This window comes from Megascapheus bottae, chromosome 22 (assembly GCF_031878675.1).
Source record: "Megascapheus bottae isolate mThoBot1 chromosome 22, mThoBot2.hap1, whole genome shotgun sequence".
NCBI lineage: Eukaryota > Metazoa > Chordata > Mammalia > Rodentia > Geomyidae > Megascapheus > Megascapheus bottae.
The window spans coordinates 29,259,174-29,287,075 of record NC_143530.1 but is presented as its reverse complement, the minus strand read 5'-3'; the positions used below and the strand labels follow the sequence as shown (position 1 = coordinate 29,287,075).

Below are 27,902 nucleotides of genomic sequence, written 5' to 3'. Positions count from 1 at the left end.
CTGGATTTGGAGGAGATTAAGGTGTATTTGAAAGAGATTAAGATGGTTCTTGTACCCTGAGTAAGTTCTCAAGGAATGACAAAGTGGGTATTAAAAATCTTAGTCTGATCCCTGAACCGCTCTCAAGTTTCCTGAGAGGTCGCGTCACCCTTCCTCTTGCATGTGTTCTGATCATACAAATTATGCACTCATCTGAGCTCTACTATACAATGTGGATAGCTGGCCTACAAAATTGTGAGCTTAGTTGTACCTTTTCTGTGTATGTATCTCTTTTCTTCATAAGTACCCAGCCTTATGTAATTCCTTTCTTTGTATTATCTTTACATTGTTGTATAAAGAGGTTTCTATCCAACATGTCAAGTCCCAGATTGATCCTTTACCCACTCCCGTCTCCCATCTATCCCAGCTCTGCCAGTCCTGTCTAGTTCACTGTTCCATTTTTACATATGTACCTTGAATATTATGACTGTATTTTTTTATAGTAATGAAAAGCAGGTAATGACATCCACTAAATGCATTGACTTGTTAGACGATTACTTTGAAGAGGGACAGGCATGGCTGTCTTTTCGAAGAAGCATCCACCTTTTGATGTCCCTTTTATATATCTTATGTTTTTACAGTCTGTAACCTTGTTTCTTTCCATCTTTGACCTCTCAGTGTAGTTTTTAATCTCCTGTACTTTAACCAATTTTTGTTTTGTGTATCTTTTTGCCAAGTACTATTTACTAAATGAAATGTTTTTGTTAGTTTAGATCATCTTAAGATGGACTTTGCAGAGATAGCACAGAGGATTTTTACTTGCTACTACTTCAGTTTTTCTTTACTCAGAATAATACTATAAATTCTTAGGTACTGATAGCTCACTCAGGAGGTGAGTAATACTAGCTACTCAGGAGGCTAAGATCTGAGGATCAAGGTTCAAAACCAGCCCAGGAAGACTAAATCAAAAGACTCTTATTTCCAATTAACCAGGCAAAAGCCAGAAGTGAAGGTATAGCTCAAGGGGCAGAGTGCTAGCCTTGAGCAAAAGAGCTGAAACCCTGAGTTCAACACACACGCGCGCGCACACACACACACACACACACACACACACACACACACACCATTTAATCCTTATGAATTTTTTCTTTCTTTCTAAAGGTTTCACTTTATTAGAGTAACAGAAATGATGGCTTAGAAAAAACAGTTTTGGAAACTCTATGCTTCAAGTTAAATGTTCTCAAAAGCATGACCATATGGATTACATTATTTTTGAAAACAAACTCTCTCTGTATATTTATTTTCAGTGTGAGAAACTGCAAATGCTTATGATTTTTTCCTTAGGTTTATATACTCAAAGGAATTCATTAGCTCCCTTTTTACTTACACTTTGTCGTAGACAGCATGAAGACATGGTATTTTTATTCAATGTGAAACAAAATTTTTCTTCTGGTGGTTGAGTGGTATAAAAATCTCTAATCACTGTCTCCACCAACACTCATGGTCCTGGAATCCATGTCTTTGGAAAATAAGATTGCCTGATAAATGGTATTTAAAGAACTGATAAGGTTGATCCCATGGCAAATGGGGTAATTCATTTTAAAATGAGTTAAACAACTCCAAGCTCCTCATTTTCAGGTATAATTAAAATTGTTCCAACAGAAAAATGACAGATCTGTGGATGTGTTTTTGCTTATTCTCCCAAGCCCAGTGACAAGATGGTGGAAATGTGATCTGGTTCTCAAGGGGTTTGCAGTCCCATGGGTGACATCATCGATTTAAAGGAAATATAGAATATTAATGATGACATTATATATTCATTCCAAATAGAGAAGTATATCATAAGAGTTGAGAGAAGAAAAGATTCCATCCTTATGTGGAACGCAGGAAAAGAAATGCAACCATGTCCACTCAGAATGGAGGGGATTGAGAGGAGTGTGCTGGCAGAGAAGGCTGAAAGGCCATTTCTGGAAAGCTTTCTGGGGGCACTTTACCAGGTAGTCTGTGTTGGTTAGATCTTAGCCTTCTAACACATGCTCTGGGATATCTGTGCTTTCAATGCATTGGCTCCACTGCTTTGCCAACTGCTTGGTGTTGTGACTGTTATTACTACCAACTGCTGGGCATTTAGCTTGAGCCAGGCTCTGAGTCGCAGTATTCCTTTGTTTTCTCATTTACTCCCCACAACCTACCAAATCCATTTTATGGACAAGGAAACTGAGGCTCAGGTAGTTTATGCAACTTGTGCAAAGTCATAGGAGGACACATAGAAGAGTTAGGATTTGAGTCCAGGCAGTCTGATGCTAAGCCCTACTCTGATCTAGTTTAACCCTGATATCAACAACCCCATTCAACATTTACTGAGAATATACTCAGTAGCAGGCCTTCCATGAGGTGAAAATCTCATGCCCATATTAAAGGCAAGGCAACAATAGCTCAGAGAGATTCTAATTTTCCTGAGCTTGCAGATATGGAGCATCTCCCAAATAATATTCTTCAAAATGTACCAGTCTCCAAAGGAAACAATTTTTCCCATGGTCATGAAGGTGTAGAAACCACTAGGAATGCTGCAGTGCGCAGCTACATGTTGCAGCCTCCTGTTAGCTATGCAGTCAAGGCATTTGATCACCTCTGCTTAGACCAGTGTTTCCCCAATCGACCTACCCTCAGAGCTCTCCTCCAGAACCTGCCCAAATCCCATAGAGTTGGTGCTGATCTGTACAAGGATGGACAGACTTCACCTAGCTGTTAGCCAGGTTTCTAGGCTGGAGATATAAAGTCAGGTTTTCCTCAACGGTGAGAACTAGAACACTTTGACTACTAAATACCAAAGAAATATTTGAAAAATTCTTCAGCTTTTTTTTCCTGAAGAAAGAGTTGCTTGGGAAGCTGAGATATAAAGCTAATACATTCATATTTAGGGTATGATGGAGGAAGGTGAGAACCAAGGTATGAAAACCAGGAATTGTTCTGAGATATGAACATTAAGTCCCTACAGGCAGGTGAACTACCATCTCTCACCCAGAGCAGGGCAACAACATTTTAATTGACCTTCCAGCCCCCAGCACTGACACACAACTCCTCTTCCACTCTGTCCCAAGAAGCAGTGTGAACTTTTATTTGTCACCAAATCATGAAAGGTTGTGGTTACAGATTCTCCATTGTATCTTCAGTATAAAGTCCAAGCCCCATAATGCTGCCTATATATTTGCTTCCATCTGCTTTTCCATTGTGGCTCTACCTCCTACTTCCAACCAGCCAATCATCTTTTAGCCATTACTGCCCACCCCAAATACCTTTGCCTCAGTCCTCCTCTATCCTGCTCTTACTATACAAGGGTTCTATCCCACTCTCTTCTCCATATGATCACAGTGGCCATTATTCGCTTTTCAGAATCTACCATTAACATATTTGCTTAGCTTGGAATTATTAGGCAATTGTTTTATCAGTATTTATACCATGTCTTAGATAGACACATGAATGGCAAACTTTCAAAATCCTGGAGGTCAGAAAGCTGGTGAGAACATTAAATATATTGAATCCAGGGCCAGGTATACTAACTCCTGCCTCTAATTCCAACATTTGGGAAGTAGAGATCTGGAGGATTATAGCCTAGGCAAAAGTTAGTGAGACTTCCTATCTCAATCAATAGTTGGGGTCATAGTGTGTGCCTGTCATTCCAGCTATGTGAGAAGTATAAATAGTACGATCATGGTCCCGGCCAGATTAGGCACAAATGTATGACCTTATCATAAAAATAATGAAAGCAAAAAGGGCTGAGGTTTTAGTACAAGTTATAAATTTCCTGCCTATTAAGCTAGATCCCTTAAATTCAATCCCAGTACCACTAGAAGGGTATTGAATGTACATTTAGGCTTATAAAATTATTTTAAGAATATGGAACAATGAGGCCAGGCACAGTGGCTCACAACTGTAATCCTAACTATTCAGGAGGCTGAGATCTGAGAATCGCAGTTCAAAGCCAGCCTGTGCACTAAAGAACATGAGACTCTTATCTCCATTTAACTACTAGAAAACTGGAAATGGTGCTGTGGCACAAAGGAGTAGCACCATAGCCTTGAGCTGAAGAGCTCAGGGACAGTGCCCAGGACCAGAGTCCAAGCCCCACGACCAGCAACAACAACAAAAGAGTATGGAAAAATGAGTCAATTCAATAAGTAGAATTTAGTAATGAATATATATATAAGGCCTTAAAATGAAGTGAAAAACAAAGAAAATGTTCTAATAAGTACATGTGACCAAACAAAAACTCAAAGTAGTAACTTGTGGGAATCTGAATGGAATTATAGTACATTACAGGGGCAAGGACATTAGAATGGATTTAGCATAAAATCCAAAGCAAGAAAATAGTGTCTATGACACTAAGGATATCCTGAATTAAAATAAATAGATTTGTACTATTTATTTTCAAAGGTGTAATTGTCTCATTGTACTTTATTTTAAAAAGTCACAGTATTTACTTTCTTCTAGGAAAATAGTTCGAAAAAGAAATGTACAAAGTGAAATATATTCCAAAACAGAATAATGAGTAAAGGTTCTGGAAGGAATGAAGACAGTTTTACTCTGAGGATGGGATGCTTAAGAACCCTTTAAAGACCAGGGGATGCTAAAGGAAATGACTAGAGAATTTGCTCTACATTTATACAAAAGTCAACCAAGATCTGTGAATAGAAAATTACAGAGAAGCATATGTCAGTTCATCATAAGAGGCTTAGAGTTGCTTAAAAATAGACTGCTTGCTCTGTCAGGTAGTGAGTTCCCTGTTCAATAAGATGCCAGAAACCTGAGGAGTAAGGTTTTCCGGGAGATGCTCCTGTAATATGTACATGGCAGGTCTACCAGATGTCCAGGGAATGCCTTTACATGGAAAGAGTTGTAGTATATTAGCATGTTCTTTTCTTTGACACTGATGAATAGTGAACTCACTCAGTTCATTGCTGAGGATTTTGACTTTTAGTTATTTTTAAAGTAATTTTTCAAAACACTGTATAAACAAAGAGGAGCAGAGGAGTAGGTCACTAAAGTTATTTTCAACCCCAGACACACTGGGTTCTCCTCACTCTTTTGTAGGCTGGCTAAAAACTGGAGAATATGACCTTAATAAAGCCAGAGAACTCAAGAGAAAGGTGCCTTGGAAAAGAGAGAGGTCTAAAAAAATTAAACATCTTAAGCTCACAGCATCATGGAAAGAAAGTACCCTTCAGGGGCCCATGTACTGTGACTGAGCTGTGAGATGAAGTAAAAATAAAACTGCATCTTGTGCTCTACTGAAATGCCCCAGCCAGAGTAACCCATGAAATACCAAGTCACATGGAATCTTTGTCAGAGTTCCTGCTCCATGAGCTGCAGTATACCTGTTACCTCACTGTGCCCCAGGTGTGGTACCAGACCCATTATATCATATCTCACTGAGTCCTTAGAGAAATTCTCAAGCTACTAGCATCCTAATTTTAAAGTTGAAGAAATTCACCTATGTGAGTCTGAGAGGTCAAGAATCTCACCTGAATAAATTTGAAAATTGAGATTAAGACTAGGTTTTGATGGACCTTGAATATATATTTTCTCTCACATATGGGAGTTAGATCTAACTTAAAAACATAGATGAAAATATATAAAAATAATTATGCAGATATACACACACTAATTGACCAAAATATAGTATACAAAAGGTGCATACCATAAAAAATGTATATACCATTGATGTAACTCCTACAAATAATTAACCTATAGTTTAACAAAATGAATTCCAGGAAATTGGGACCTGTGTTATCAGGTAGGGAGTAAGGTCAATGGAGAGAGAAAGAATGGTTGAAAACAATCTTAATTTCAAAAATGGAACCAGGAAACTGAAGGATATGGGTGTGATTGGGGGAAAGACAGGAGCATAGTGGAAAGAATAACTTTGATTAAGATACATTGTGTTCATAAACTGACATGTTGAGTTGAAAACCCCTTGTACAATTCCTTAAAGATATTACTACTAATAATAAACAAAATAATAAAAAAATAAATAAAAGTAATATTAGACTTCACTGTTAATGTGGATCTTAAAGAATCCAACTACTTGGTTTCATTTATGAAGAAAAAATGGAGCTTCAAGGAACACAGAGTCCTAAAAAGGATTCCTGTGTAAAAGCAAAGATGTTTTCGGAATATTTCAAGACCACGCCTGAATGGTCACAAATGGAGCAGTATGATTTCTGTTTGTAGCCATTAGGGAAACTCAATCAGGCCATGGAGAGGAGTAGGGAGGGGGAGGGCAGCGGACAGTGCAACCACTCCCAATCTTCTCATCCCAGTACCCCTGGAGATCTCCAGATGGAGCCATGGAAATTGTAGAGAAGCAGATGTTGGTTCATCATAAGATCACTTAGAGTTGTTTAAAAATAGACTGTTTTCCCTGTCAGGCAATGAGTTCCCTATTCAATCAGAGGCCAGAACCCCAAGTCCTAAGGCTTTCCTGCAGCTGCTCCTGAAGTATCTACATGGCAGGTCTACCAGATGGCCAGGGAGTGCTTTTCTGGGTTCAAAATTTTAAGCCACAGTGTGCAGACTGTAGTTGACATTGCCTTCCCAGAAGTGGCCATTCACAAAAGGGAATGGGTAGGGGCAGAGGGCAGCTGACCTCTATGAAGGGCTTTTTTTTTTTTAATCAGACTAGGTTACTGCTTTTGTATATCTCATCTCATGTCACTTCCATATACATTACCTCCTCTAGATGCTGAAGCATCACATAATAGTATGCAAAAGTCAGTGTCCTCATTTTACAATGAGGAAAAGAATTTAAGTAATGTATACAAAGTCAGATGATTGGTAAACACAGTTGACACGTATACACCTCATTCCAAAAGACAAAGGAAAACTCTGGAATTTTGACATCAAACAGACCAGGGAATGATGTCCAGATGTGTTCCTTAGTTGTTAAGGAGATGCAAGGCTAGCCTCTGCCTGTGTAGCTGGAGGCAATCATAATCACACAGAAGTGCTAGATAGCTTCCTTTCTGCAGATCTGTTCCCTCCCTCCCCTGCTGTTGAAGACCCAAATCTACTTTTAGAACTGTGGGACAGGACATTTGACCCTTCCTGAGGTGACAAGGGAATTTTGGATTAAGGGCCAATTTTATTCTCAGAACATCTCTTTGAGGCTTTCTCGGATTTGATTCCACCCTTTGGAGAGAGGGGGAATTGAAGTGGCTGCCTCATATAGAGAAGCTTAGGAATGACAGGGAGAGCCTGGCATTGCAAAACCCAGCATGAGTCAGAGAAGCTGATGCCTTGAACTCTGGCCCCCCCTCCCTTCCCTGTAGCTAGATCTATAAGCCAGGCATCCATCTCCCCCAAAGTGAGTGTTCTGTGATCTAAAATGAGATCATGAATGGAAAAAGCTGCAAAACTCTCTTTTTAAGCAAGAATATTACAAGAGAATGATGGTCAGATCAGCTGTCCCTGCTGTCTCCATACAGACTTTTATTACCGTCCTCCTTCTTCAGAAAAATAACCTGGCATTTTTTTAAGTCTATGTTTAAACCAAAGGCCATTTAACAGTTTCCTTCCATTATTTCTTCCATGTCCAGAATACCTTCATGTCACAAGTGTTCACCTGTTCAAAGAGAGATGGGACAGCAACAAGATTGATCACCACACAGACCAGTATGACAACAACAATTTGATTGTCCGCAGAGGACAATCCTTCTACGTCCAGATTGACTTCAATCGTCCGTACAACCCTAGGAGAGATCACTTCAGAGTGGAATACGTCATTGGTGAGTGCTCTGTGGGAGCCCTAGACATGATGGCATGGGTCACAGTGCAAAGAGGGAGAGCACAGCTCACTAGTTGTGACTTTTAACCCACCACGTTTTCATTAGTTTCCTATGATGTAAATACTTACAGATCTTAGCATGTGATTTCCACATATGTCTCTCCCAAAGTTTGTTCTGCACGAATCTTGTCCTGTGGGTGGGTCAGAAGTGGATGGTCCAATGAAATTCACTGAATGCTTTATACTACATTCCCTTCTTGAAAATTGACAGTATCCAGAATGATTGCAGGAATTACCATTCCAATTAGAGTTCTTCTCAAATTAATAAGGTCAAGGAACCCTTTTCTTTAAGTTACAGCTAGTAATATTTGATTTATTTTGTATGGAATTTTCAAGAATAGCAGGAATACCAGGAATACATACACATAGGAAATCAAAGGCCCACACAATTCTGTACACAAATTAAAGGTTAAAATAACTCAAATCAACTGTGAATGAAATATATGAGAAAATCTAACAACTGTACGAAGCTTGTGCTGTGGAGTTGGGGATTTAACTCAAAGAAAGCTTGTCCAGCAAGTACTAGAAGACCTCGATCTAGTTCCTCATAGCCACATACACAAAAAGTGGTACCATAGCTTTTTCGGAAGAACTGAATAAAACCATGGAAATCACCTTTTCAATGTGATTGTCATAATGAATAAAAAAGGCTTTATAGAAGCTGGACAAGGTGGCTCACACATGTAATCCCTAGATACTCAGAAGGCTGAGCTCTGAGGATCGAGATTCAAAGCTAGCCAGGCACTAAAGTCCCATGAGAATCTTGTCTCCAGTTAACCATCAGAAAACCAGAAGTGGTCCTGTGGCTCAAGAGGTAGGGCAGTTGCCTTGAGCTGAAGAGTCAGGGACAACGCCCAGGCCCCCAAGTTTAAGCCCCATGACTGACAAAAAAAATCACTATTATTTGGAGAATACTATTATTATATGCAAGCTATAGAAAAATAACGTCCTGTACAATTGTTCCATTTTGCCTCCCTGTGACTTTGTCTAAAATGAACTGAGGTGTTGATATTTGGAAGTGTCCCTTTGTTTCTAAGCTGAGGACATAGTGCATGGCATTTGCTTATCACATATAAACAAACAAACTTCCATTTTCTTCTTAGTGAACTTTCTTTCTTTCTTCCCTACCTGCTTACTTTCCTCTCTCCCTTCCCCTCTCTTCTTCCCTTTCTTTCTCCTTCTTCCGTTCCTCTTTACCTCCATCCCTTCTTCCTCCCTCTCTCCCTTCCTTCCTCGATTCCTTCAGTCCTTCATTGCTTCCTCCATTTCCTCTTTTTCTTTTTTCCTTTCTCCTCAATTTCATCCTTCCCTTTCTCTCTCTTTTCTTCCATTCATTTCTTCCTTTTTTATTTTTAAGACTTATCCTTTATTAGAATAATTGCTAACACACATTAGGTGAACAAATCAATGGAATTCTTTGTGACGTGTCCAAACATGCATTAACTGTACTCATGCACACCCTCATCCTGCTTCCTCTAATTCTCTTATACCCCCACCCTTAATTTCTACTCATTTTTAGTTTTCTGCATGTGAAATAAAACATTTTTATGGTACCCTCCAGCTGTATCCATGTTCTTGCAAATGACAAAATTTTGTTATTTTTTATGCTGAATAATAGTGTGTGTGTTTGTATATCTACCACTTTTTTTTGCCAGTCCTGGGCTTGAACTCAGGGCCTAAGCATTGTCCTTGGACTTTCTCAAGGCTAGGGCTCTACCACTTGAGCCTCAGCACCCACTTCCAGCTTTTTTCTATGTATGTAGTACAGGGGAATCAAATCTGGGTTTTCGTGCATGCTAGGCAAGCACTCTCCCACTAGGGTAAACTCCTGGCACTGTATCTACCACTTTTTTTAACCCATTATTTTTTTGTTGGTGGCCACCTATGCTGATCCTAAATTCCAGCTGCTACTAAGTACAGAGGTTCAGGTATTTCTTTTGTATGCTTACTTGCTTGCCTTCAAATATACACCCAGGTGGGGCATAGCTGGGTCATACAATAGTTCTCTTTTTATCTTCATGCAGAACTTCCAGACAGCTCCCTACATAGAATCTGCATGAACTTTGATTGCCACTGGTAGTTTATAGGGTTGCTTTTTTCCACATCCTTGCCAGCATTTGTGGGTTTCTTGTTGTTTTGAGTTTATTTTGCTTTGTTTTTGATAATAGTCATTCTGGCTAGGATGAGAGTGATCCACAGGAAAGACTTCTGAGTTGTCCTTCCCAGCTCCCTCAAGACAGGAGTGAATGCTTGCCCCTATGAGCCCGTGGGTCACTGAGAGGTTGATTTTTTTTCTCCCTATAGTTTAATCACATGCTCAGGGATATAAGGCCAGGACTGGAAGATTCTCCAGTGCTTGCCCTTGTCTCCAGGGATTCATGCATGCCTATCACCCAGGTGGAAGGAACTTCAACCTCCCCTACTATGAAAACAAGATGCCAGACCCTACCATTAACCATCTAATATTCTATTATCAAAATGATTTCTGTTTCACTCATTCTGTGAATAATGGTAATAAAACCCACCTAGTCTTCAGTCTCTGGTGCGTTTTAAAGATGACAGTGGCATGGAGAATTTTCCTGCTGGATGGCATGCTCCTTCTAACCCAGATTACTGAAACAGGATGTCCAGATTGGATAAAAATGCTCAGGGGAGAGAGGATGACAACCTAGGTTAGGGCGGTTGGCTAGAGAAATATAGGAGTGATGAGATTTGGGAAATATGGAGGGAAAACTCTACTGGATGTGTGGTTGTATAAGAGAGGAGAGGGAGGAAAGAGTCAAGTGCAACTCTCACATTGCTACTTCCTTTTGGCTTTGATGACATGTGCTAGAAGTTCATAATGTGTATGATAATGATGATAATATCTCCTATTGAAAACACATTATCCCTGGGTACCAAGCATGCAACTATTAGAACAACATGCATGCATACATACATGTACACACTCATAAAATATACATAACACATGTATATACAAACATGATGTACACCTATCTACCCTCACATACAAATATGTATTTCCCACTGAGTGCTTCAAGCATCTTTCTGGGCATTGGACTATGATTATTTTCCAGCTGACTTAAAGTTAGTAACTTCTCAACTCATCTAGCCCATACCAGAAAGAGCTGGGTACTCTTCAAATCCAGGTGCCTCTCCTGGTCACAACACATAGAGAGCAGAAGAGGTAAGTGTATTTCTGTTTGAAGATAGTAAAGTTGGACAAGTTGGGGGACTTTGAGATGAACAATGTTCAGACAGAAGTCTGCAGTAGAAGCAGGGAAGTGTGGGTGGTCTAAGAAAATGTGGGCATCTCGCATCTTGATTGTCTCAGATAAAGTAAATCAAGGAAGCACTAGACTGAGACTGCAGTCCTGGGAGGAAACAACTTCTAGGGAAAAGATCAGGGTGCTAGAGTCCCTGAAGGAGGCAAAGGTCAGATGGTCATAGGAGTAGAAGTATAATTGAAGCAGAACAGTGTCCCAAGTCTAAGAGGGTCATGTGCTTAAATAGGAAATCATAGCTGAATTTATTAAATGTGAAGAGGGGACCAAAGTGATGTGATCCCATTGATGGGGTTCTGCTGTCAACAGACATGTTTTGTGACATACACACATCTTCTGGGGAATCATTGTCCATTCTTTTTCTTTCTTCCTCCTCCTCCTCCTCACTTTGGGAGAAGCTAAATTCTAAGATCTGAAAGTAAATGCAATGAGAATAAGTAGGTGTAGCAAATCCTAGATTAAATCTGAAGGAAATGAATGAATTCTTTTTTATTTTTTGAATTCAGGACTTAAGCACTATCTCTGAGATTTTTGTGTTCAAGGCTAGCTCTCTACCACTTGAGCCACAGCTTCACTTCTGGCATTTTAGTGGTTAACTGGAGATAAGAGTGTCAGGAATTTTCCTGCCTTGATTGGCTCTGAATATCAGATCCTCAGATCTCAGCCTCCTGAGCAGCTAGGATTGTAAATGTGAGTCACCATCACTCTGCTTGGATAAGAAAATTTAAATAGTTATTGTTTTAATTTGGCATTTGTCATAGAATTGGAGGGGCTTGCGTGTTTATTTGTGTGTATATAAAGGCAGAAGAGAGGGAGCCAGTCAGCAAGAATCCTGATGATTCCAGAGAAATACTGGGTGGCTGAGGGCAAATTCCAGAGGAGGTAGAAGCAGAACACATGAGTAAAAGATGGACTTAAAAGAGGAATCTTTCTCCTTAGTGGGTCTTGTGAATCAGGTGAGGAAGACTGGGAATGTTTTAAGTGAAGAACAATGAAACAGGGGACTGGGCTTGGTGGTCTCAAGTTGTGCAAAGCTATTGAAAATGAGCAGATCCTTTAGGAGCTTATTAGAGAAAGAAGCCCATTCTAAAATTTATGTTCTCATCTGCTTTCTGTTGCTGTAACAAAATGCCATGGATGTGTGGTTTATAAGGAAAAAAAGATTTATTTAGTTGACTCTTTGGAAGAGTGAATAGTCCAATGCTAGGAAGTCCCATTTTTCAGCCTCTGGTGAGGAATCCACCAGTGGGTGTCTTGGCAGATGGCTTTGTGGTGGGAGCCTGTACACAAGGTAGCGGTCACAAGGGGGAGCCAGAGAGAACCAAGGGTCCAGCTCACTCTAAATCCAAACAACCATTCTCACAGAAGCAACTGGCTCAGAAAGGTCAGCATTAATTCTTTACAAGGCAGATTCCTCCAAAGACCTAGTTCCCTTCCATTGGGCTCTGCTTCTCTACATAACTGCCTTGAGAACCAAGATTTTGACATATAAACCTTTACAAATGGATACACTTAACCCATTTGTAAACCCCCAAAGCAATCTGAAAGACAAGTCCAGATAAATTTAGTTAGATATGTGATTTACCTACATATGATACAGAGCCACTTTGGATACTACCTTTTGCTGAAAGGGGATAACTTTTTTTTTTTACCATCTTTAACGGACACTTCTCTAAACTGTTATTTCAAATTGTATTCTTTTTTTTAAAAAAATAAATTGTTATTATAATTAATAGGTGAATTATATTCGCCAGATAGAAGGTACATTCCTTAACAATCATTGCTACCCCTTCTCATGTTTTTGTCCCCATTTCCCTCCCCTATCCCTTCCCCTCATCTTGTTTTCCCTCCTCAAATTGTATTCTTGTAGGCTTCTTCACTGATGATTAATGTGTTCATTTTTAAGCATCTGTGAAAAGAGCAATAATGGCATCTGAGAAACTAGGACACTGTTTCCCGGAGTGGTTTTCCCATGACCCCTTCTCCTGAGAGGCTCCTTGGGAGAAGAAAAGGTTGTGTGGCCAAACACATTTGAATCATGCTGTGTTTTATGTCTTCTTGGAGATGCACAACAAAGCCATTAGTGAATTAAATGCCCCGAGTAGACGTGCAGTCAGAAGTGAATCTTGTTTATCCTGGCATTTCCACAAACTGTTTTACTACAAACACTGCCTTACTATGTCTTTATTTAGATAATAATACCCCCTTCACTGATATTTACATATATATGTATATACATATACATATATATAATTCTAAATATCCTTTTTATATTCACACACTGATTATCCAAGTTGTTTATTTTATAAAATCCTGGCTTCTTTTACTACAAAGTCTATGTCCTTTTCTTTTAAGTATTTGTTGAACTTATGGTGATCAGAGGAGCCAAACTGGGATCACAGTAGTGAGACTTTCCGCAACGGCCTTCAGGACACCCACAGTCAGAAGACACAGCCAGACCTAGTCTGAGTTCATGCCTATTTCTTGAGCAGCATGCCTGGTAGGCACATAGAAGAGAGGTTGAATGAGAGGAGAATGGGAGGGATTCTCCAAGAAGGGATTTTTGAGTTGAGTCTTAAAGGATAAATAAGAGTTCACCTAGTGGACTGGAAAACACAGCTATTCTGAGGAGGGGGGAGAGAGTTAGTTCAGTATAGCATTAAAACTTTACATTTCTTTTCTTTTTCTTTTTTTTTTTGTGCAGGTCCTAGGGGTTGGAACCTAGGCCTGGCCCATTTCCTTGAACATTTTGCTGAAGGCTAGTGCTATACTGCTTGAGCCACAGTTCTACTTCTGACTTCTTCAGTTGTTGGAGATAACAGTCTGACAGACTTTCCTGTTAGGCTGGCTTCCAATGCATATTGTCAGATCAAAGCCTTCTGAGTAGCTAGGATGACAGGTGTGAATCATTGGCACACGGCTCTGTGCCTTTTGATAAGAATTTGAAATGTGGTTCTATAAACAACCAGGAGCCTTGAGCCATATAATGTGTGATTGTTGTTCTTAATGTATTATGTTCTCATCTCTTGCTGGCCCTTGGTTGTCTCATATTGTTACAGTATCTTACCTTGTTATCTGATGTGTTGTCTATATGTTTATCTCTTTATTTGAAATAGGATAAGGCAGGGGGGAAAACAAGATGAAGGGAGAGAGTGGGGGGAGGAAAATGAGGACAAAAACATGAGAAAGGGTAGCAATGTTTGTGAAGTAATGCACCTTGTATCTGGTGAATATAATGTAACCCTTCTATCAATTACAATAAAATATATATTAAAAAAGAAAAATTGTAGGTAGATTATTAACAAAATCTAATTTTATTCCACTTTTTAAACTGTTTGACAGAAAATGGAGGCTACCTTGGAGAACTTTTGTCAGTAACACTGGCTTGATGCAATCCCCTTTGCCAGTTCGCTCTTTTACTTGTCATGTCCCTGGAGTTCCATTCAGGAAGTTCTTGCATATGTCAATACATTCTAGTATTTCTTTTATTCTCTCCTATAGTGGCTTCAAGTTTTGTTGGAAGTGTAAATTGGGGCATCTACTTGTCCCTCAGCAGAAGAGCGGATCAAGAACATGTGGTACTTATACACAAAATTCTATGCTGCCATCAGAAAGAATGACATCACCCCTTTTGTAAGGAATATAGAAACAGCTTAAAGTTCCCTACAACTGATGGCATGTATGCAACAGACATTGTTTCATCCATCAGAAAGATTAATATTCCTTCATTTCATTTGCTGTGAAGTGGATTGACCTGGGAGGGGAAGGGGGAATCACATTAAATGATGTAAGTTTGGGTCAGATGAATAAAAAGTCTAAGGTTTATCTCCTATGTGAAAGACATAAATATGAGCATAATAAAACTAAATATAAAATATATTTAGACCTACATAGAATACCCAGAACTTTTGAGACATTCATGCCTCAAATATCAGAATGGAATCTCTGCAACTGTCAGTTAGACTTTATCTGCGATTGTTGTCCAAAGTTCTGTTAATGTGAAGGAAACCGCTGGTGTGAAAGCTGGAGGGACTGCCCGGCATTTTTTAACACTGTAGCCTCCTCAGTCATTCTGAAGGCCATGCCCCAGCCTGCAGAACCCAGTGTCTAAGCAGTGCTGAGGACCCATGGATAACAGTGGCCAGCGTGCAGCTGTGACATCCAGGGTGTGGCATGGAGCTCTTGGGGAGCACCGCAGTTGTTGGAAGGAGATCTCACAAATGCCTCTGTTGAGAGGAACGCAAATGTGTAACATCCATGCATATCTGGTCATATAAAATAATATTTATTGAAATTAGTGCTAGGAGTGTGGCCTAGGGGTAGAATGCTTGCCTAGCATGCATGAAGCCCTGAGCTTGAATCCTCAGTATCACATAGAAAAAGCCAGAAGAGGTAATATGGATCAAGTGGCAGAGCACTGGCCTCAGGCCCTGAGTTCAAGTTCCAGCACGGGCAAAAAAAGGAAAAAAAGAAATGAATTCCTGGAAATAGCAAAAAGAGATTTTTTTCTTTGTTATTGCTTTAGTTTTCTTTTCCTGTGGTCTTGTTTGTTCATTTATCTATCTTTGGGAGGGTAACAGAGGCATAAAAATGGCAGGACAAAGAGTAAACAACTATAGCTGTGGCACTCACTAGACTCTTTGTTGTAAATGAACTATACAACATGTGGGTGGGGACTGGATGGAAAACCTAGGAGTAGGTGAAGGAAGGGATGATTTTTTTTTTTTGCCAGTCCTGGGCTTTTAGCTCAGGGCCTAAGCACTGTCCTTGGGTTTTCTCAAGGCTAGAGCTCTACCACTTGAGCCTCAGCACCACTTCTGGATTTTCTATGTATGTGGTACCAAAAAATAGAACCTGGGTCTTTGTGCATACTAGGCAAGCACTCTAACACTAAGCCAAACTCCTGGCCCAGGGGGTGACATTTTTAAAAAAGAAATATATTCTTTATCTGATTTATATAACTATAATCTCTCTGTACATCACCTTTACAATAACAATAAAAATGTATTAGTAAAAAAGATGCTTCTCTTTCTCCCTCTTCTTCTCTCATCTCTTGTCCAGATCTGCCCATCTACCCGTGTTTATGTCTTACTGTGATTTCTTTTTGCTTGTAAGAATTGGTCATCTTGGCTCACTAGCCCCAGTGTAATAGAAAGTATGCTCTTCCAGTGGTGTCTGGAATTCAGGCGCAATGCAGAGCGGCCACTCCCTGAGATGCACATAAATCTTAAGCCAGGAGTGAGAGGTGAGGAGTGGAAAAGCTATCTAATGAAAACTAATGCGCCAACCACTAGACCTTATGCACAAGCATTCCATCTGACAAGGGATTACACCTAAGTGCAATTACAACCACTAAAGAGAGTATCCAAGTGGTCTAATTACCTATCATCCATGCCCTGTGGTCACTCAGTGAGCGAGTTACAAGCACTGATGAGGAATAACCAGAAGCTCTTTGAACTGCTCAGTGATGGTTGCTTGCTAATAAGATGACCCAGTTACTCGCCTTATTTTGAATAGTGCAAGGATACAGGAAAGCAGAATCCTTACAAAATTCCTTAAGAGGGATTACCTACAGAAAGTGCTACTCAGTCAGCTCTGTACCCAACAGGGGCTCCATGACCAGAAGGTGCTCCAGAAATAGAAATAGAAGGTGCTCCAGAAGATGCTTCTCTTTTGTCATCCTTCTCTTCTCCAGGACTCCACATTTTTTCTGACCTTTGTTCCTTTTTCCTCCATCTCATGGAGGAGCTCACCCTCATGCAGGCACCCTGGGCCTGCTGTGTGGAACTGTTTGCATTTACCCGTTAGCTGGATGGAGCTGGGAGGAGCACTGGACTGTGCAGGTCTGTTCATGAGTATTCCTGCTGCCTGCTTCTCTGAATGTGTTGTCCCATCTCTGGCCAGAACCTTCTGAAGCTATTTGGGTGTTCCTTTCTTGCACTGACAAAAGTTTGGCCCTGGCATATTTTTAGTTCCCTTGTCTATTTTCTTTGCCTTGTTTTTCAAGAGCTTGAATGACTCTGCCATCTCGGTGTGGTTCAAGGAGTTTCTGATGCAGAAACTGCTGCTGTGTCCAGCATTTTGTAACACTCTGTAGGGGAAAGGGGCTGTAGGGGAATTCAAAATGCCCCATCATGCAGGGCCTCCTCTTGCTCAGCTTTCTTGTTCAGCTGGCACTTTACTACTTCAGCTACTCTTTCAATTGAGTTTTTCTGGTTAATTGAAGGTGGTGTCTAGTGAAGTGTACTGCCTAGGCTGGCCTCAAACCACAGTCCTCTGAGTCTTAGCCTTCTGCATAAATTAAATTGCAGGCATGAGCCAACAGAACCAGACATAATTGCACATTTTAATGGGGAGTAGTATGATATTTTGGGTCTTTAGGCTCTTGGCAATTTAGGATCTTTATCCGCCATTCTCATTTTATTTTTTTGCAACAGGAACATTCAGAATCCTCTCTTTCAGCTATTTTGATTCATATCAGATAATTTGGTTAATTCTAATAACTGTTCTGTGTTGGGCCGGGAGTTTGGCCCAGTAGTAGAGTGCTTGCCCAGCATGCATAAAGATCTGGGTTCAATTCCTCGGTACCACATACATCATAAAGCCAGAAGTGGTGCTATGGCTCAAGTGGTAGAGTACAAACTTTGAGGAAAAGGCACAAGGACAGTGTTCAGGCTCTGAGTTCAAGCCCCAGGACTGGCAAAAATGTGCTTCTGTGTAACCATATCTCAGAACTCATTCTCCCTATGGAGCTTTATCTTTGTTCCCATTAACCAATCTCCATACCACTTCTCCTCCTTTCCCTCTCAGACCTTGATAATTATTATTACCTCTTCCTTTATGAGGAAAACCTTTTCACATTCCACATTAAAGTGTAATGATGCAATATTTCTCTTTGTGTACCTGGATATCTTCACATGAATAATAGATTTTGGGAAAACATAGATGAGCTTGGAGATTACTCTTTTCATAGTTGCATAGTATTCCATCATGTGTATATATCATTTGCCTTTTCTCTTTATTTAATATCTTGGTTCTTAACAAGAATAACAGTAAATGAAGTAAGCCAGACCCAAAGGACCATGGGCTCAATGGTTTCCCTCATTTGTAAAAATTAGTACACATCTAAGACTCTCCTAGCAGAGGGTTACAATAGCTCAAAACCTAGGTACATAAGGTCATATAGGATGAGACTAAATGAAAGGAACTCTAGGATATGGAAACAAGAGCTTTATCTTATGTGACTGTTTTTCTTAATGTACTATATTATTTCTTTTCTCTTTTTTGCCATTATAGTTAATCTCATATTATTACTGTATCTGACTTTGTTACCTGGTATATTATATATACATGTATCTGTTTATTTGAAATAGGAAAGGGAAGGGGGGAAACAAGATGATTGGAGGGGGCGGGGGTAGGGAAATGCGGACGAAAACCTGAGAAGGGGTATCAATGTACGAAAAGTAATACACCTACTATCTGATGAATGAAACTGTAACCTCTCTATACATTATCCCAACAATAAAGAAAGAATAGTGATAAAATAAACATGGGAGTGTAGACAACTTTTGGTATGCTGACTTCATATCCCTTGTAGTAGACATACAGTAGTCTATTGCTGTCTTTAGAAAACCTACTGTAATATGTGAAGTATTCTGTAAACAATGACTATGACTATGTAGCACATAATCAGATCCTACACTTACAAAATTCTTCACCAGCATTGGATGTTGAAGGCAGACAGGAACTGCTCTGGCCAAGTGAGACTAGAAGGATGAGCTAGAATTGAATGCAAAGTCTCAAGACAAGTCAAGAATATCTTGACATCAAACTGGAGGCACTGGAATGTTTTTCTTAGAGTAATAGCAAATAGATATCCCTCTGGCTGGAGGAGGGCATGCTTGGAAGTTTAGGAGCTTATTGTTCTGTAGATGCTCACTAGCTTTGGATGAACAAGAATTTCTTCACAGATTCAAGTAGAATGGGTTATTTAGGGCTCAATCTCCAGGAAGGCAGAATTGGAGAGTATGACATGCCTGGGACCAAAGGCTGTGCGCTCTCTCTCTCTCTCTCTCTCTCTCTCTCTCTCTCTCTCTCTCTCTCTCTCTCTCTCTCTCTCTCTCTCTCTCTTCCTCCCTCCCTCTCTCCCTCCCTCTTCCCCCCCTCTTTGAAACAATCTGCAGTTACTGCTTGCTCAGTGAATCTTTGCACTTTGCTGTAGTGGATTTCAGAGCTTGGATAACCTGCAGTAGATCATTACTTCATTACTTTCCCCAAATGTAAGCCCTGAAAACGATCTCTTACCAATGACCAGGTCTCATTAACATGATCCAGTGTAATTAAGAAGACATTCTTTTCCACAGATAGTTTAGAAGCAGCTTGAAAAGTTGGGGCTTGGAGCTTGGCATGGCAACTTACTTCTGTAATCATAGTTACTGGGGAGACAAAGATTGAGAAGACCATAGTTCAAGACCAGCCCAGGAACTTTAGCTAGACAGCAGCAACACAAACAACAAAAATAGCTGAGTGCTAGGAGTTGGTGGCTCACACCTGTAATCTAGCTGCTCAGAAGGATGAAATCTGAAAATAGAAGTTCAAAGCCAACCCAGGCAGCAAAGTCCATGAGATTCTTATCTTTGATAAACTACTCAGAAAAGACATGATGTTGACTGGTGGCTCAAGTAGTAGAGTTAACCTTGAACACAAAAAGACTCAGGGACAGCACCCAGGCCCCAAGTTCAAGCCCCAGGATTGGCATAAAATATAAAAGCTAGGCATACTGGCATATACTTGTTATCCCAGCTACATGTGAGGCATAATAAAAAGATGATAGCTGAGACAGGTTAAAAAAAAACCTATTTGAAAAAAAATAAAACCCACAAAACCTACAGTAAAGAGGGCTGGAGGTATGGCTTAAATGGTAGTACATCTGTCTAATAAATGTGAGGCCCTGAGTTCAAATTGAGTATCCCTCCAAAATAAATTGTGCAGATCTTTCCATAATACATACCCAGGAATCTGGTCATGAGAAGCTCAGTTCAAGGTTAGTCCAAACAGAACAACCTGAAAACCTTTAGCACAGGAATAAGAGGGAAGCTGGAGGAGAGGAAAGAAGTAGTGTTATATATGAACTGTGCATATCTCTTCCAAATTCATGTGATGACACCCTACCCTGCTGTGATGGTGTCTGGAGGTGGAGTCTCTGGAGCTGACTAAGTCATGTGGGTGGAGCCCCAGGAATGAGGTGAATGGTGCCCTTCTGAGCTCTGTCTTTTTTCCCATTGCTATGTGGGAGATGGGGAGAAGCCACCATTGCTAAGCCAGGAAGGAGGCCCTCACCAGGAGATGAGGCTTCCAAGAGCCTTGATCTTAGACAACCAGGCATCCAGAACTGTGAGGAAGGAGCTCAGTCTTTCAGGCCACCCTTCTCTATGCTATGCTTCTACAGCAGCCCAAGCTGCCTATTACAGATATCAAGAATGTAAACCTTTGGAGCTTAATGTTTCCTAAGATACAATAGAAAAAGGAAGAGCGTGATCCTGAAGGCATTGTCTAGAGAGAAATATAGGAGCAGGATCGTTTGTGTGTGTGTGTGTGTGTGTGTGTGTGTGTGTGTGTGTGTGTGTATTAAGGATGAGGAAATCTTCACAGCACTATTTTTTATTGTAATTAATAAAAGGGTTACATGATATTTGCCAGATAGAAGGTGCATTAATTCACATATATTGATACCCTTTTACATGTCTTGGTACCCATTACCCTCCCCTGCACCCCATCCTGTCTTGGTTTTCTCCCCTTTCCCATCCAATTTCAAATAACCAAATACAAATAAATCCAATATATCAGATAACAAAGTGAGATACTGTAACAATATGAGATAACCAAGGGACAGCAAAAGAGATGAGAGAAACATAGTACATTAAGGACAACAATCATTCATTATATGGCTTTTGTTTCAATATCCTGGAGGTCCTTTCAATTTGCTTCATACTATATGGCCTTATATATCAAGGTTTTGCTCTGTTGCAAGTCTCTGCTAGTAAAGCCCAAGGTTTCTACTGATTATGACGAATGAGGAAAACCATTGAGCCTAAGTTCCTTTGAGTCTGGCTTACTTCACTTAATATGATTTTTTCTAAGACTTTCCATTTCCTAACAAATGGGGCGATGTCATTCTTTCTGACAGCAGCATAGAATTCCATTGTGTACAAATAGCACATCTTGTTGATCCACTCATCAACTGAGGGACATCTAGGTTGGTTCCATATCTTTGCTATGGTAAATAATGCTGCAATGAACATTGTTGTGCTAGTGGATTTAGTATGCCCTAGTTTCTGGATGGTTGGGTAAATGCCAAGTAGTGGAATTGCTGGGTCATAGGGGAGCTCTATGTTTAGCCTTTTGAGGCACTGCCACACTGCTTTCCATAGTGGTTGAACGAGTTTGCACTCCCACCAACAGTGTAGTAGGGATCCTTCCTGGCCACATCCCCTCCAGCATCTGTTATTATTCGTTTTCCTGATCCTGGCCATTCTAACTGGAGTGAGGTGGAATCTTAGAGTTGTTTTGATTTGCATTTCTTTTATGACCAGAGATGTTGAGCATTTCTTCATGTGTCCATAGGCCATTTTTGTTTCTTCTTCAGAGAAGACTCTCTTTAAGTCTTTGGCCCATTTTTTAATGGGATGGTTGTTACTTTGGAGATTAGTTTTGGAGTGATTCAAGTTTTTGAGCTGTTGGTATATTTTAGATATGAGGCCTTTGTCCGTTGTTTGGTTAGTGAAGATCTTCTCCCACTCTGTAGGCTTCCTAATTAATTTACATCTTGAGGCCTGAACTCTAAGCCTGGCACTATCCTTGAGCTTTCTCAGTGTGTGATATCAAGGACTCCAACCCAGGGCTTCATGCATGCTAGGCAAGCACTCTACCACTAGGCCACACTCCCAGCCCTTCACATCACTATTAACTTGCAGTAAAAGCATGTGCTTTCCATTTGGACTTAGGGCTAATGTTTAAGTCCTATTTCTTTGTCTGGAAAAACCACAAAGGCAAAGTATTTTTCCCCTTAACCTCCTGGCTGGTTCCAAATGTAGAAGTCATGTTTGGGGCCCCATGTCCCAAGATTAAGTTAGCCAGGGACCAGACTTATAGGTCTAGGTACAGAAGGTAGACAGAAGCCTTTGGCATTCTGAAACAATATCACCCAAATGACAAAGGCATGTTTTATGATGCAGTGACAGAAATGATATGAGTGTGGAGACAACTGTGTGGCATTTTTCTATTCAACAACTTTTTGATGTGTGCCACATATCCCCAAGTGACAGGAAATGACACATTGTCTCTGTTATCTCCATCCCATCATTTCTATCCTCTTTAACGTTCATACTTGTGAAACAAATTGCTTTAAACATGTCAAAAGACGCTTGAGTGGAGTGTTAGCCAATATTTAAAAATAAAGATGATTCATAAAGCTCTCATGTTTCAAGTCATCAAAACAAAATTTTAGGGAAAAAATATAGTCTTGATTAGTTAGGGAACAGTTATCTGGTAATTATTTTCAGGAGTTAAGAAATCTGGTTTGCTCTCTGCCTTATTTTTTCTACACTTATTGAAGGCCCTGATGTTGTAGGCACTAGATCATCCTCTTTCCCATAATTCATTAAGGTACTATTCAGCAATGAGTTTTTCAGCCTCTAGAGTTAGTTTGTGTTATCAGACAATAGGGTGAGCCCTACACTAAGACTCTGAGGAGGCACATTAGCGTATATGCTCTTAGAACATATGCTACTTAAGAGAAAGGCCACTGTGCACCCCTTATTTGAGAGAGGATGTCTAGCTGTCTAAGAAGGGTGACTGGAAAGATGTCTCTTGCACATTTTCTTTTGAAGAATTGAGACTACCACTATAGATTAAGTTCAAAAAACGTTCTTTGTTTTAAGAACCATTAAAGACCTATACCACTGATAGCCAAAAAAAAAAAAAGAGTACATAAATATACAAAGTAACTGTACAAAGCACAAATATGTGTCTGTAATTGTTTTGGTTGAAATTGTTTTTTTTAATTCTTTGTGCATATGCTGGTGCTTGAACTTAGGGCCTCGCTCCTTTTTCAATCAACATGATATTCTACTACTTAACCCATATCTCTACTTTTGGCTTTTGGCTTGTTCAGCAGAGACAAAATTCTACTGATTTTGTCTGCCTAGGCTGGCTATGAAGTGTGATCCTCAGGCTTCAGCCTCCTGCGTTGAGTAAGTAGGGTTACAGTCATAAACCACTAGCATCTGGACAACGTTTTGTTTCCATTTCAAACAAACTCTCCTTGACAGGAAACTGACAAGAACAGTTCAAGACAACTTACAAGTGTTTGTTTGTTTGCTTGCTTGTTTTTAAGCCCAAGGCTAGCACGCTATCACTTGAGCCTTAGCTCCACTTCTGGCTTTTTGGTTGTCAATTGGGGATAAGAGTCTCATGGACTTTCCAAGATGAATTCAAACAGATCTCAGCCTCCTGAGTAGCTAGGATTACAGATGTGAGGCACTTATACTTGGCTTAACGTTGTTTTTTTCCCCCCAAGAACATTAGAATTGCCAAGCTGTCTCCTGCTTTCCTGAATACTCGTGTATGTCTTTGTAAAGATGTCATGTTTAGAGTCCATTTGAGTCTCTCCAGTTGTTTGGACAATGGCTAGTGCAGACAAACAGGCTAGTGCAGAATCATATACTGCATTTGACTGGTCTGATTCTGTCTCATGTCTTTAGTTTTTTTGTTTTATTTTGTTTCTTTGTTTAATTCAGAAGAGTGTCATAGTCCTTCTATGGCTTTCTCAATTCAGCACCTTTGGAGATTTCCTGATCTACCCCTTCTTTGGGCTTTGATTTGATAGTGCCTCTGGGTTAGAATCATGTCCCTTTCACAGAATCGTTGCAGAAGTGATTCTGTATTTTTCTCAGAGCAACTGCTCTACCTATTTTCTACTACTCTGAGAGGAAAACCTGAGACTAAGTAACTTCTAAGAGAGAAAAATGAATTTGTCTTACAGGTCTGAAGTCAGGGAAGTTTGTGGTTGGGCAACTGCTTCTGGTGAGATTCTTCTCTCAGAAGCAGTGGGTATCACATGGACAGTGGAACAAGACATACAGCAACCCTGGCTTTTATAACAGCTCCAGTCTTGAGATAAGCCATTAGTTCAATGAACCATGACTCCTATGATGCACAAATGGATTCAGTGATTTACAAAAGCAGAGCTTTCATCATGGAACAATTGCTTAAAGATTCTTCCTGGTTCCACCTTGCAGCCCCTCAGGATGAAGGCTGAGTTCTAACATGAATTTTGGTGGAGGTGTTCTAAGCATAACAACCTCTTGCCTAGTCATGTACGCGGGTTTTTGTTTTGTTTTGTTTTTTGCCAGTCCTAGGCTTGAGCTCAGGGCCTGAGCACTGTCCTTAGATTTTCTCAAGGCTAGAATTATACCACTTGAGCCTCAACACCACTTCTGGCTTTTTTCTATGTATGTGGTACAGAGGAATTGAATCCGGGTCTTCATGCATGCTAGGCAAGCACTCTACCACTAGGCCAAACTCCTGGCCCTTGTCTTTGGTTTTTGTAGGTCTCATTACCTGAAAAAAAAGTGATGTTGACTTTTCATTTCATTAAGGCTATGCTATGGCTGGGTAGGTATCCCAGGAATGAAACCGTTGAGGTTAGCATACAAGAAGATGATTGGGAAATGAATGCTCTTGTTGGGAGCAGCATTAAAGGAAGGAAGCTGTGTTGGAACCAAGGGGGAGTCAGGTCACAATTCAGTTGTCACAAAAGCCTTTGCTGGCCCCACATGGAGCTACAAAGTTGCCGTGGCTCTTTATAGTTCTGCTGAATAAAGATCAGAGGACATGTTCTCCACTCCAGTGGCTACAGAGTGTGCCCTTAACCCAGGAGAGCTGAGGCCCTTTCCTTCAGCTCAGGCCAACCTGACCTCCAGAGGATCACTTTCCATTATCGCACCCAGCAACTGGACATCAGTTCTGCAGCTGTTGAAAGGATTGCACCCTGGGTAACATATCACAGCGTACAACCCAATATGGGGCCATCTGTCAGCATCAAATCACAGCAAAGTGAAGTTTTGTTCGTTGTATGGCTAACAAGTGTTCTACAGAAAAGCCCATCGCCAATATCATTCTCTTCATCAAGGAAATGGTTAGGGATGGAGTGACTGATTGATCGGAATCTGTTTCAATTCCTGATTTATTTTTATGAAATAGGTTAAACGTGCTATTAAATTGACACCATAGTAGATTTTGCCAGTTAGAAATGATTCCAACTGGCTTCAATATTCTTCCATCCTTATTTTCTGGAACAACAGCATGCTGACAGATCATTTTGTCTTGCTCCTGGCCAGCCCTGGGATAAAGAGATCTTTTCTCCAAGGTTCTCAGCTTGTTTCTCTCCCTCCATCTCCCTCCTTTTCTTCCCTCCCTCCCTTCCTTCTTCCTTTGGCGCTAGTCTTGGGCTTGAATTCGGGACCTTAGGGCTGTCCCTGAGCTTCTTTGCTCAAGATTAGCGCACACTGTGGCATGAGCCACAGCGCCACTTCTGACATTTTGCTGGTTAATTTGAGATACAAGTGTCACAGACTTAACTGCCCAGGTTGGCTTTGATCTCAGCCTCCTTAGTAGTTAGGATTACAGACATGAGCCACCAGTCTGTCTCTCTACTTCCTTACAACAGAAAATGTTTAGACACCAAGGCCTGGATTCTAGGGATGCTCATTACTGTTTTACCCCAACCTCTGTCATGTTTTTCATCCTTGCAGCAATTCATAACTGAAGAGACTTGATTAAATTTGGGTAATATACAACAATGATTATATCAGTTAGCAGTTACTGAATCTCCACTAGATATTAGTGTAGGATTTGTGTTCGTGTTAGCTTTCTGTCACTGGTGTAACAAATTAGCACCCCCAGCCTAATGCCTTAAGACAAGAAAAATGTGTGATTTTGATGCAAGGTAATATAAAAAGGTAGAAGGAAAGCTTAAGTGAGCTCTGCAGATCTACTCTAGTCTCTGAACAAGGAATCAGTGGAAATCAGATCCTGGCTTGTTCCTGTAGTCCTGGCTGGGCCTTGGGTCTGTGATCTCAAAAGGTCTTGGAAAAAATTGAGGTTCACAAAATGAGAACTGAAGGACAGGAACCCAGTGCTTTCTCCAGGTGTTATGCAAGGAATGGAATTCTATTATGGTAGTTTATCCTTTTAAGATGCTGTAGCACTGACTCCCACAAAGTCAGAAGAAATGGGTTTGTCCTTGCAGATTTCCAATGTATGTGTGATGCTTTGGGGGTGTGAAGTAGGTGTTACCAGAGAATGCTGGTGCAGGGGAGTCCCCAGGGAAGGTGCTTCAGCCCTCTGCAGACAGTGTGAAACCCCTGTGCATGCGTCAATCAATTGAGAATTGAAGAGTAGTGCTGAACCACGAAGAAAAAGAAAACAAGACAAAAGCTTCACCCAAGAATGCATATGCTGCTACATTCTCCACAAAGATGAAAAAGCTGGACTGGGTCTCGATCTGACCCAATCAAAAATAAGTTGAGCTGTGTCAAGAAGACAGAGCACAGTGGCTCGTTTTTTTTTTTCACAAATTGTCCCCTTTTGCCTATATAAGGAAATGCACAGCACTGATTTTTACTTAAAAATGTAGGCAGAGCAGTAGGAGACAAGGAAAAACCAGAAGACACGAGGAAGATTGTTTTTGTGCACCCCAAGTCCTGGAAAGCAATGGATATCTCTCAAAGGCACCTAGGCATGGTACCTCTTGTCCAGCCTTCATTCATGCTCTTTCATGTCCTCATATTGTATTTCAGCTCTTTGTGATTGCCTGTGTAATTTATGTGTCATGAGAAGACCAGTCTACTGAGATACGAGCAGCACACAACTCAGGAAATAACAATGAATATCTAAACACACACACACACACACACACACACACACACACACACACACACACACACATGCATAAATAAAATGCAAGTGTGCATTCATGCATACACATATGCTTGTGTAGGTTTCTGCTTATCCCTATATTCTTTAAATCACCTATTTGTTGTTATGTTTTTGTTTTATGTTTTTTATTGGGTAGCAATATTGCAAATTGAACTCAGGGCCTTATTCACTTTTTTTCTTTGCTTTTTCTTTCTACTTCTTCCTTTTCTCTTTTTTTTTCTTCTTTCTTTTTTTGGGAGGGAAGGGGACTGATTCTAGGTATGCACAAGTTCTGTCATTTAAGCCACTTAAGCTATTTACAGATTTGTTTTTTTTTTTTTACAATTTTGTTTGTGTCAATTAGGTTTTCAGGTTTTTATATAAGCTGGCCTCAGACTGGGCTCCTCCTTTCTCTGGCTCTGAGTAGCTGAGATTGCAGCTATGTTCCATCATGCCCAACCTCTTGTTATGTCTTGAAATACAATTATTCATGATTCTCTCCAATGATCCATTGCCTTTGGTTTGTCATTCTCATGTGGCAAATAGTATTCCGGCTTGAATTTTAGTCTAAACTTAGCTATTATATTTGAAACTTGTTAAACACAGGACACATATTCTACTTCTCTCTAGCCATCACTCCATCTCCTCAAGGCTAATTCTCATAGTGGTCACTAGTGATACCTGCTTAAACACATGATTGGAAGCGTGTATTGTGAATATCCACTTGTAGATGAATGGGAAAAGGAGCACGTTTTCCTCTTCACAGTGTTTCTGTGCTGAGATTTGTTCTACCATTTGTGGGTGAACCTCTAGCAACG

General features: G+C 40.3%; 1 protein-coding gene across 1 annotated transcript in view; it reads left to right on the top strand.

Moving 5' to 3' along the window:
- F13a1 (coagulation factor XIII A chain) overlaps positions 1–27,902 on the top strand; it is a 181,570-nt gene that overhangs the window by 8,765 nt on the left and 144,903 nt on the right. Inside the window, exon 3 of the mRNA XM_090356424.1 lies at positions 7,575–7,763. Coding sequence (XP_090212550.1) covers positions 7,575–7,763 — 189 coding nt within the window. The remainder of the gene's footprint in view (positions 1–7,574; positions 7,764–27,902) is intronic.